Raw genomic sequence first — 12,037 nt, forward strand, 5'->3', positions numbered from 1 at the left:
TGTTGTTTGATTATGACAGTTTTCAGTGCTGTCTTTAGAGGCCGTTTAGGTGACCTTAGAGACATGATAAAATTATGTTTTCACAATGTAGCTCTCATTTTGTAGTTTTTAAATATGCATTTATCTGCTATCATATCTATAGTATAAAAAAAAGATACGAAAAAGATAAGCACTACAATGCTGGACAAGATCTCCTCATTCAGGTGTGCGTCCTCTGCGCCGTAGCTATCGAATTTGCAGCTATATGTGCGGCTGGAGGACCGCAGCTACATGTGCGGCTGGAGGACCGCGCGATGGACTGTATCATCTGCCCACCCACCGTTGTCGAGGATCACTTCGCGTAGGTATGTTATAAATTCTAAAAGCATAGTTAATTTTTTTTCGTTTGGCTCAAGGATTGTTGAATTCGGGTATGATGCTATTTCAATAAGCGTAGTTATCCTACTATTACTTATCACTATTATTGCTACTACATATTATATGAGTCCGTGGTGAATAATGTATTTAGTGTTTACAATGCTTCAACAATGTTAACAATGTTATGTATTTAGTGTTGTAATCATCAAGATATTTCGACGATGATGACTGGTTTTAGAGGAGTCAATAATGTTATCATGTGCAAATTTTCAGCTCCTATTGCAACCCACATGCATTCAACTAGTCTCTACTAATTAAAAGGTACATAGTGATTTCCGCACCAGACATGACGTCCTGTCCCTGCCACCCAGCACCAACATGTGGGCCTCATCCGTCCACCTCAACCTCTCGCATCCCCACGTCGCCTCCTCCTCCCTTCCTCTCCACGCTGCCTCTCCTGGCCACCACATCCATCTCCTCCTCCCTTTCACACCACGTCACCTGCCTGCGCATCCCGCATCTGATCCGCCGTCGGGCAGCTCTGGTGCCCCGCGCCTTCTCCTCCTCTGCAGTTGCTGAGGCAAAGGCGGTGGGGCCAGCCATGACATGAATACTTTCGCTGCGGCGACCGCGCTGGCCGTGAGTTCGGGGCTGGGGATCTGGCTGCTGCCCTCAAGCCCGCAGCCGTTCACGGACTCAGGTCAGGTGGTGGACGCTGTCGATCATTGCCGGGGGGCCATTCTAGCCGCTTTTGACGGTGTGGGCGCCACGGTGGAGCGGGAGGGGCGCGAGTTCCTGTTAAGAGGTGAGCGGTTGTGGTTTGATCCTTGGTTCTATGACCATTGTTGCTATTTTGCGTAGCTTTGTAATGTGATGCGCCTGTGCGTGTGGATTTCTGTTCCTTTTCTGTTTGAAGTATTGTGGTTGAGAAACAGTTTTAGTACTCCTTTTTTTCTCACCATTAGCGTTGTTCCACAATTGCACGAACATTTGTAGCAATTTGTTCTATTTATTTCATTTGATCGCAATGATGGATACAACATGATACTTATCGCACGATCCTCGTGTAGACTCGTATCGTAGGAGGGTGTTCTTCAACTATGAGAAGAGGATTAGGATGCACAGCCCTCCAGAGATGGTAACTGTGGCATGCTGCGTTCTACTCTGCGTTGGATGGCGTGATAAACTGTAGGCATTCTGATTGTGGTGTCCTTACTGCTAGATCTTTGAGTACTTCATGTCAGTCCACAACCTGGATGGTGAGGCGTACATATTACCTCCCGATTTGATGAGGGCGGTTGTTTCTGTTTTCGCTCCATCTGAGTCGAAAATTGTCAGGGAAGGGAGACTGAAGAGGGAGCGCCACCTTGGTGAGTTACATTGTGCCCCGTCGCAATTTTTCATGCCATTTGATACAAATGGCGATGGGCTCATCTCCTTTGCTGAGTAAGTGGGTTGTGACTTTAGCCGAAATAAGTGCTTGCCACTTGCTCTGGTATCTAACCTAATTTCGTTATCAAATGGAAGGTTCTTGCATTTTGTGTAAGTGTTGTTATGTAGTAACAAACTAACAATACTTAAGTAAGGCTGCTATAGGGCTCCCTCAGCTACGCATGCTAAGATATATACATCTAGCTAAGGAGGTGTCACTATGGTATTAGCACTGCATGTTGTTTTGTATCACTCGTGTTGTTTCTTTAAGTATAAGAAAATTTATCCATTTATTTAAATTGCTAATGTTACTTCGTACATGTATATCTTTTGTGACATTACTTAGCATCCCTGAATCAAGCTTCAATGTGGCTTTCAAGATGTTTGACCTTGACCACAATGGGTCTGTCATCTTCTAGCTGTTGGACCTGATTTTCAACATACTCCTATTCTCTTGAGATTAATATACATTTGGTCTCCAATTGCAGCTATCTAAACTTACAACATGAGCAGAATGAATGTACCAATAAGAATAAATTTTTGTGATTGCAATTCAAAGTTATTAACGTAGAAATACATGCATCACCATATTTGGTTACTTGCCTTGCTGGATACGATTTTGGAACCGTTGCAACGCACGAGCACTCTGCTATAGTTGTTTGTTCACTAATGCACAACTACTAATGTAAATTTCTTTGATATGGGATTTGTCTACTCCCTGGATTTTTATTTGTCTCTATTTGGCTGAATTCGAACAGGGACATAAAACATACGCAGCATGTGTTGCATCTCCTGATAATGTGTCCTTAATTCATTGCTGCTCTCCTTTATAGAAAGATGAAGATTGACTACCACTATGATGTGTTTCATCTTTCAAACTTTGACACATGACAATATGTTAACCTGTTTAGCATAGTGTGATCACTTCAATATATAGGTTTTATCAGATTAGTTATATGTATTTTGGCCAATGAAATTATTACAGAACTAATCAAAATTGAAGATAATTTGGTATTTTGGGAACAGGGACATTTTTTGTTCTGTTTCTTTTTTTTTTTTTTGTGTGTGCAGTTGAAGCTTAAGAGGATGATGGTGTACAGTGACTTGTGCGGTTGTGCTATTTCAGGTATATAGAGCTTGCCATCTTATCTTCTAAAAAGGACAGAAAATTATTTATTATCAAGGTTGTAATTCAATCATTTCTTCAGATTTTTCTTTGTGTATCTACCTATGTAGATATATAGTATCTGATGGGGGCTGCATGTCTGATCATTTTAAAAATCCTGTGCTATTTTTATTTGTCTGTTTATTAGAAATCAAAATGTATAGGTCCCATATCTAATAGTAGTCCATGTTCCTGCAGGGTTAACATGTGAGCCATGAAGAAGGTTTAGGTGGAATTTTTTTGTTACCAACCTAATATCAGGCTATGTGATGGTGGTTTGTCTAGGTGTTATCTGTTAAAATAAATTCCAAATTCAGTACTTTGCTCGAGAAATTTATTACTATTTTAGTGTTTGTATTTGCCTCACAAATGCTATTCAATATTGTTTACTAAGCGTTGTGCTTACATGTGAGCTTAAACTGATTTATCAGAGCTCTGACATATATAGGAGAATAACTTATGGTAACAAGAAAAAAGAAGAGGTCTGGCAGCACAGAAGACTTAAATTTCAAGTAATTATAGTCTCATAAGATGTGAATTGTTTCTATTGCTATGTTTGCTTTTCCTCCTTGTGTAAAAGGAACTTTGATTACTTATTGTTTATTTTCTTTTATACTTTTCTTCTTAGAACCAATTTGTATGATTTGGCAATTAAGAACGTGCTGCCACGTATGAGACAAATATTTCTTAATATTAGATTTTTTTCTTTCCCTAACTAAACGATGGTCAGAATAGATAGATCATAGATTGATGCTACGCATGCAAGATATGAGAAAAAATGGACACTTTTTTTCTAGATGATTTCTTAAAGTAAGTATAGGGATGTCAGATTTAATTGATCAATGCATTCCTTATATTTGAATTGGTTCAATGAGGACGGTGCAACAACCATTTCTTAAATTGTTTGTACTTTTTATTTTTGATTATGTTACATGACAAATTTTTTAGTATATACTTTGTTATGTTTAATGCTAACACGTATCGGATAAGGATGTAAACTTGGTTGTACGACAGTATTGCTTGATGTTTAGAATAATGTCTTTAGTGTTGGCAGTGCTTTAAAAATGTTAACATTGTTATTACTCAAAAGATATTTCGATAATGATGACTGGTTTTAGAGGAGTTAACAATGTTATCATGTGCAGATTTGCAGCTCTCGTTGCAACACATGAGCATTCAACTATACAGTCTAATTTGCACACGCATGCAGCGCAAAGCCATCCTTCATCCCCGGAAGTATTAGAAATAAAAAAAGTTACAAATGAGCAGTAGATATGCCATGTGGCAGTACAAGGAACTACTCCTTAGATTCATTAATGTAAGCAATATCTATGCATATGTTTGATATCATCTTGTGCAAATTTTATTTCCGTTACAATGCACGAACACTCAACTAGTATTATCAAAAATTAATAATCAAACTAGGACTACCGACAATAACTTCGAGTATGAACGCAATATATAATTAATTCACACAACAAAAATAATTCATATCATACATAGATAGACCGTATAATAGTATAAGTCTTAACTGAAAAATAACTACTATGTTATAACTCGAGTACTCGATCTAACATACAGTCATACAAAGACTATGGTTGAAAACGGTGTAGACGTAAGAGTTTGAACGATATCGGTAGGTCGGTAACCGACTAAGACTAAGTCACTTGGATCTATGTGAAGTTTATGATAAGAATGATATTTGTATTGACTGGCTAAGCTTGATTCGTGAGCTATATTGTAATTTGTGAAGTTTAGTTTCGATTAGAAAATTAAGAATTTTCAATTAAAAATATAATATCAACAATATAATCATAAAAATAACAAAACTACTTTTGCCCATTTTCACGTAAATTCTAAAAATCCAAAAATAATAAAAATATATAGAAAACGAATCGAAACGAAACTCCGCCCGTTTTCATCGCTCCGCGGCTACGCCCCACCACTATTGACCACCACCAGGAGGACCAAATCTCAGAAGCACTCTTCCCGACCCCACTCATCAGCAACAAAAGCCTTTGAAACTGCCTTAGACGCTGCGCTCGCGCCAGGGGTGGAGACAGGGATGCAGGGCTTGGACCCCTTAACCAATAAAAGAGCCTATTAATTTTCATACTAATTAAGTATGTTTTCATGTGCTGCACTTCTAAGCTAATAAGAAAATTAGTCCAATTAAACAAGGCTTTTGTCCATCGTACATAATTTATGCTCATTCCGTACCGCATGTTTGACTTTTTTTATTTCTTCGTGTCGCCGTTGCTCGTAGATTACTTGTGCATGTGCTCCGCTCGCTATAGTATGCTTTGATAGCCTTTGCATGTTAACTTCTTTAGCTATGATGAAGAAACTAAGGACGATCGATAGTTTCCAGTTGTGTTTTAGTTGTGCTGAAAATTCTAGTATGATCATTGAGCAAACTATTGAATCGGTTGATATGCAAATTTCTAATCAACATAATTATACATTACCACCAGATCAATAAGCCAGAATTATAACTACAGTTGAGTCAGTATATATACATATATACTATCATATCATATTTATATCAGATAATTATTATTAATATTTACGACTTAGCCCCTTTATCATTCTATACTAACTCCGCCCTAGCTCGTGCCTTCACCCTTCCGCTTCCTCTATCTTCTCCGGTTGGGACTGCAGGCGAGCGCTTAACCGCACGAGCCAACCGACTATCTGAATGGAATAGGCCCCTGATTACCAAAATCACTGTTGTTGCTTGATACTGTTAACCGATGAGCCGGTTCTTTTCACAAACATACTTTGCCATGTTTGGGGTTCGTCAAATGGTCAATCAGAATACGGTAACATCAAACTAAATACGGCTAGTATCGCTGTAATATTTTGGGCCAAAATTCAAAATTAGATAACATACACGACCATATTTATCGAAATAGATAATATATTATCGTATTTAATTTTACCATCCATATTCGGCACCATATTTAACAAAAACTGGCTTTCGGTACACCGTATGGCGAAAAAACTCAGGTTCAATCATATTCGACACATGAGGTACCGAATATGGCACTGTAGCCTATATTCGGCACCTTATATATCGAAATCAGGTGTATTCAGCACATAAGGTACCAAATATAGTATCGTAGCCCATATTTAGTATTTCATATGCCAAAAATCAGGTGTATTCGGCATATAAGTGCCAAATATGGCCTGTACATGAGGTTCACGGCATAAAATGGGCTAAAACCCAAAATTAGGCAACATACGTAACCGTATTTACCGAAATAAATAACATATTATCATATTTATAATTTTAGCATCCGTATTCGACACCTTATTTACCGAAAACTGACTTTCGATAACCGTGCACCAAAAAAACACGGATACAACCATATTCAGCACATAAGGTGTCGAATATGGCTATACAAAAAATCAGGTGTATTCGGCACATGAGATGCCGAATATGACACTGTAGCTCATATTCGACACCTCATATGCCAAAAATCAGGTGTATTCGGTACATGTGGTGTCAAATATGACATGTACATGAGGTTTCCGGCATAAAATGATAGCATCAAAGTGCCCACAACCGGTACAGGCCATATTCGGCATACGAGGTGCCGAATACGGCATTATAATCCATATTCGGCACCTCATGCATCGAATATGGCCGAGCCCCAGTTTTTTTGAGTATGGTGTACCAAAAGTCAATTTTCGGTAAATGATGTGTCGAATACGGATACTAAAATTGTAAATAAGGCGATATGTTATCTATTTTGGCAAATACATGTACGCGTATGTTATCTAATTTTAGATTTTAGGCGCATAAAATGACATCATTAAAGTGTCCATAGCCGGTACATGCCATATTCGGTATACGAGGTACCGAATACAGCATTATAGCTCATATTTGACACCTCATATGCCGAATACATCTGATTTTCGGCATATGAGGTACCGAATATGGCTGGGCCAGCTTTTTTGGCATACGGTGTATTGAAAGTCAGTTTCCGATAAATGAGATGCCGAATACGGATGCTAAAATTGTAAATACGACGATATGTTATCTATTTTGACAAATACGATTACGTATGTTGTTTACTTTTGGATTTTAGGCTAATATTTTGTTACCATAACATTTGATTTATTGTATTGTATTTTATATGAACTCTTTATTTAGTATTTTTTATAATAATTTGATTTTTTTCAAAGACTATTTGATATGGATCAGTTTTTTATTCCAACTGTAATTTCAATTATTAATTATTATTTTATTTAGAATATTTATTTAGATATTTTGCTTCCCAAACTGTAGGAAAATCGAACTACTAATTTTTTATAATTTTTAATTCCGAATTTAGCCATTTATTAATCATATTTGATACGAACTCTTTAGTTTAATCTAGATCGTTAAATATTCATAACAATGAGTGGTATAGATTTTTTTAACACTTAAATAATAATACAATAGATAGATTGATGCGCCAATGACTACACAATCTAGTGAGGTAAAATTAAGATGCAGAAATTTTTGGTATATCTATAACTACCCAATACTGAAGTATCGACGAGGGTCATTGTTCATTCAGCTTGCAGTCTATCTTACCCAGAGCAGAGTGTTATGATCCTACATTATAACAGGAGTAAATATCCATTGAAAGAATAGTCAGGCAATATTAGCTGCTAGGATGAGAGAGATTTAGAATATTAAGATGACTAAATTAATTATTCTTACTTGATTACAATAATGTGTAGCTACTCCTTTATATAGAGAGGATATTTAAAAATAAAACCTAACTTACCAACGTTATCTCCTATTGAATTATAAATTAAACCAAACATATCTCATAAACAAATCAAATCCAACTCGTACCAAACTTATCTCCTATATAAATAGCAAACATGTATCTCCTGTCGTAACATATACTAAGCTCGTGCTACAGTACAATCGGCACTGTTCATACACATGGATAGTAATAGCTGCTCCTGAATAGTAATCTCTGCGCATCACACATACCCTACTTAACTCTTACCCATGATATTACACCACTCTTTTTAAGTAGTTCGTCCTCGAGCTGTAGGGTGGTGACCACAGTTGCAATCCCTACAGCCTCCATATCGGCACAAGGTGTATCCCACGTCGTCGTCTGTGCAGATGCTAGTAGCAAGGCTGCAGATGTTTTCGCGACATCGCAGTGGTCATTGATGATCCTAGAAGAACAACCAGCTTGGTTACAGACCTTAGCTTGCTGTTGTTGTCGTCAGAACATCTCATCGAAGAGATGATGGATGGCTTGATGTTGAGGGTGGTGTCCGTACTTGAAACAGCAACAGCAGCGTACACATTGTGGTCGACGACGATGATAACAACTAGTGGCGACATGGTAGCAGCGCTAGTGGCACCGTTACCGCCACTCGAGCATATTGTCGAACACCTAGCGGGCAGGTATGTACCGACGATGGTCTTTTGCACTCAACGTAGTTGCAACAGAGGTGTCACCCGTGATCGGTATGCCTCTCATGTCCTTAAGCTTTTCGAGTGTCGTCATGTGTTCCATAAGCTCATTCACCATGTGCGTGACTTTGGTCAGCGCGTTCTTGATGGTAGTGAAGCCCTCCTAAAATTCTTTTCACAGCCGCTCTTCTTGCGTGTGCGAGAAGCACCTTTAACTACTCGTTCACATTATCAGAAGCTATGGTCTCGAATACTAATTTATAATAACCCTAGATTATAAAGAGTATAAATATCCGCTGGAAGGATGCCGAGCAGTGTGCTAGGAATGAAATATTAAACTATAGATGAGAAAAACTTAAAATATTAGAGAAGATCAGATTAATTCTTCTTACTTGATTATAATAGTATTTGACTGTCCTTTTAGATAGAAAAGAGATTTTACAATCCTAAATTAACTTCAAAATCTGATTTACCAAATCTATCTCATATTAAATTTGAAAACTAAATCAAAACTATCTTCTAACCAAATCAAATCCAACTCATACCAAACTTATCTCTTAATTAAATGACAAGCTACAAATCTAATCCAACTCATACCAAACTTATCTCCAAATTAAATGACAATCTTCCATCTCCGACTATAACATCTACTAAGCTCGTGCTACAGTACCACCGTCACTGTTCATGCACGTGAATAGTAATCCCTGCGCGTGAACCGTACCTCTGGGCATCACACATATCTTGCCCATGACAAGGAGGCACCTCTAACGGTTATGGCACAAGGCTGCATTGCTGTGGCTTGTGCATTGCTGTGGTCATCTATCTAGCAGCATGACACCACCCAAAGGGCGTTATCTTTTGAACAAGTAGCTAGCGTACATATATACCGCTTGTTCTGCTCATTCTGAACACCGAGTAGCTTTATTCGTCTAGGCCTGAGTTGGATAAAACCCATTGACGGTCATGCCACCGTCAACCGAGATCGTCTGCCCGTTGATGTAAGACGAACCGGGCATACAAAGAAACGCAACCAACGACGAGACTTCCTCTGGTTCACCCACGCGCCGCAGCGGAGTTCGACGCACGAGGTTATCCACGAATTCCTGTTTTGCCAAATCCTGCAGAGTCATATGCAAAACAGTATACTGAGTCAGAACTCAGAAGAACTCCTGCAGTTTCCATTTTCGCATTGCAGCTACAACGAGATTACGTACTGAGATTGTAAAATATGCAAAGCAAACAGGGAAGGAGGATGATGATGATGATGTGTCAAGCATTTACGGTTTGGTTAACACTAGTAATCAATTCAAGTATCCACTACAACCTTTTGATGTAGCATTCCAGTAAACTATAAGCCTTGTAATGAATACTACAAGCTGCAGATCCCTACCTTCTCCACAAGGGAGGTTTTGATGTACCAAGGTGCAACAGAGTTGGTTCTTATGTTGTCCTTTGCCCATTCACATCCTAGGTTCTTGGCCAGCTGGTTCATGGCACCTAAACATATTAGCAGAGTTTTAGAAGGATGATCAACAAACGCTTCATGTAATCATGACAACCAATGATGCCCATGAAAACAACAGCAGATTCTGAATAATCTATACTAGTTACCTTTTGTCATACCATAAATGGAGCCACTAGATACCCCCACCACTCCAGAGACTGACGATATCAAGACGATACTGCCCGACCCAGATGCTTTGAGAAGAGGGTGTGCAAGTTGGCAAAGATGATATGCAGACTCAAGATTAGTGGCCATTATAAATGAATATTCGTCTCCTGAATATTCAGTGGTTGGTTTCGTAAAGTTTGTTCCCACATTGTTTACCTGAACTGACCAAAATCGGGCCAAACAAGAAGGTAGCAATCGAATTCAACAGTCAGGCAATTGAATTAATGTGCCAAACTGTAGTACTTTTGTGATAGTAGTAAGTATAAACACAACCGTGCAGCAAAATCTAGTAGTAAAGAAAATTCAGTGCTTTCTGATTCTCCTCATTATTATGTAGCGTTCAGCTACGTTTGAGGTACTTTAAAGGGCCACCTGAACGCGATTCTAAGCAAATATTCAGAGTAAAAACACATTACTGAAGCAAAAGCTCAGAACACGAAATACTGTACTCCTAATACCTAAAGGTTTGGCTGAAAACGACCAATGTTTCCAGTTCGTTCTCGAGCTCACACACGACATCAATTAGGCAATGGAAGTTGCAGATATATGTGAGATTATTTTTTAGGACTATGTATGTGTCAGATGAAAGATATATGTTACAGCGAGGAAGCCTAATCAAGATACTCCGTATACGCTTAAGCTATACTCACGAGGATGTTGAGCTTGCTGCCAAAGCGGCCGGCGACGTCGCGGAGCAGGCTCTCGCGCTGCTCTCTCACGGACACGTCGCAGACGGAGCCCGTGACGCGGAAGCCCTTGGCTTCCCACTCCTTGAGGCGCTCGCCTAGCTCCGCCTCCTTGCGGGAGCACGTGTGCACGGCCGCCCCCAGCGCCGCCAGCTCCTCCACCACCGCCCGCCTACACGGGACACGCGTGAGCGCTCACACACATAACAGTCCAACTCATGCGAACCCTCGTAGGAGATTAGGTAGGCGTTGAAGGGGAGTCGTACCCGATGCCGCGGGTCCCGCCGGTGACCAGGGCCGTCTTGCCGTGGAATGACCATCTCCCCGGCGCTCCTACCGCCTTGCCCGAGGTCTCCGCTGCGGCCATCTCGTCGTTGCTTCCGGACCTAGAATCGCTGATGCGACTGAACAATTGATGGGTGGTGTGGTGTGGTGTGGATAAAGAAGCAAGAGGCTGGTATAGTGGTATCTTCCGGCAATCACTAGGCGTTTGACGTCCGACCGATGCGAATCCGTCGCACGGTGCGCTGGAATACTGGTACAAGAGGGGCTAACACAACACAACTAGTACAAGAGATTAGTCGAAGAAAAATAAAAAATTTCCCAACGGATTGAGGGCGGGGCATGGCCGCATGGTGGTTTCCTTCATCTAATCAGATTTGCTATGTCTCACGAGAGATTGAGATCTTGCAAAGCTCTCGGTCACGAAAATTTCAAAGGAAATTGGGATTAGGGTTAGGCGATTTGAGTTAGGGTTTGGGATCTAGCAAATCGATGGAGTGACGGCTGCGGAATGAATGGGATCGGCTGTCTATAGGGTTAATCAATGCACGAATCTTAAAGTTACGTGGCCCCTTGAAAAATTGTAACTGAGGATTTTACAGTATCTAAGCCAACGGATGTGGAGAAAGATCCTTATATAATACTCCATCCGGTTAAAAATATATATAGTTTTTGAATTTTTACGGTCTTTAACGTGCAACTGTAACTATTATTTTCTATTAGAATATATCTACAATATCAAATGAAAATATAATTTATAAAAATATTTTTCAAGACATAACTACACGTGTGATTTTTATATTTCTAAACTAAATATTTTAGAAGCTATTAATAATTAAAATTTAAAAATTTGATTAGATCTTAATTAAAACGTTAAGTATTTATAATAGGATGGGGTAACATGAACCACTCAAATCGTTAATTTTTGAACTAGCAATGTACCGTTCACATTACGAGCACTTTAATGTTTTATGACCGTTCCTTCTAAATCCTAGAAAAAAATTCGAACA

The 12,037-nt window shown here is 39.3% G+C and overlaps 1 protein-coding gene across 3 annotated transcripts; it reads right to left on the minus strand.

Moving 5' to 3' along the window:
* Positions 1–8,970: 8,970 nt before the first annotated feature.
* LOC133912148 (tropinone reductase homolog At5g06060-like) lies at positions 8,971–11,303 on the minus strand. Of its 3 annotated transcripts, none has more exons than XM_062354744.1 (5): positions 11,012–11,303; positions 10,710–10,917; positions 10,011–10,215; positions 9,778–9,884; positions 8,971–9,505 (listed from the first exon to the last, which is right to left on the minus strand). In XM_062354744.1, the coding sequence occupies exons 1-5, from the start codon at positions 11,110–11,112 to the stop codon at positions 9,317–9,319; spliced, it is 810 nt and encodes a 269-aa protein (XP_062210728.1). In that variant the 5' UTR covers positions 11,113–11,303; the 3' UTR covers positions 8,971–9,316. The 3 variants fall into 3 exon arrangements, with proteins under 3 accessions (XP_062210728.1, XP_062210727.1, XP_062210729.1); XM_062354743.1 differs by having other exon boundaries at positions 9,999–10,215; positions 11,012–11,235; XM_062354745.1 differs by having other exon boundaries at positions 9,999–10,220; positions 11,012–11,198.
* Positions 11,304–12,037: the final 734 nt, after the last annotated feature.

The sequence above is a fragment of the Phragmites australis genome, chromosome 3 (genome assembly GCF_958298935.1).
Source record: "Phragmites australis chromosome 3, lpPhrAust1.1, whole genome shotgun sequence".
Lineage (NCBI taxonomy): Eukaryota > Viridiplantae > Streptophyta > Magnoliopsida > Poales > Poaceae > Phragmites > Phragmites australis.

Coding starts and splice junctions, on each gene's coding strand:
- LOC133912148 (XM_062354743.1), bottom strand. CDS start 11,112: ATGGCCGCAGCGGAGACCTCGGGCAAGGCGGTAGGAGCGCCGGGGAGA. Junction 10,216..10,709: donor GCAGCAAGCTCAACATCCTC/GTGAGTATAGCT, acceptor TGGTCAGTTCAG/GTAAACAATGTGGGAACAAA. Junction 9,506..9,777: donor AAACCTCCCTTGTGGAGAAG/GTAGGGATCTGC, acceptor ATGACTCTGCAG/GATTTGGCAAAACAGGAATT.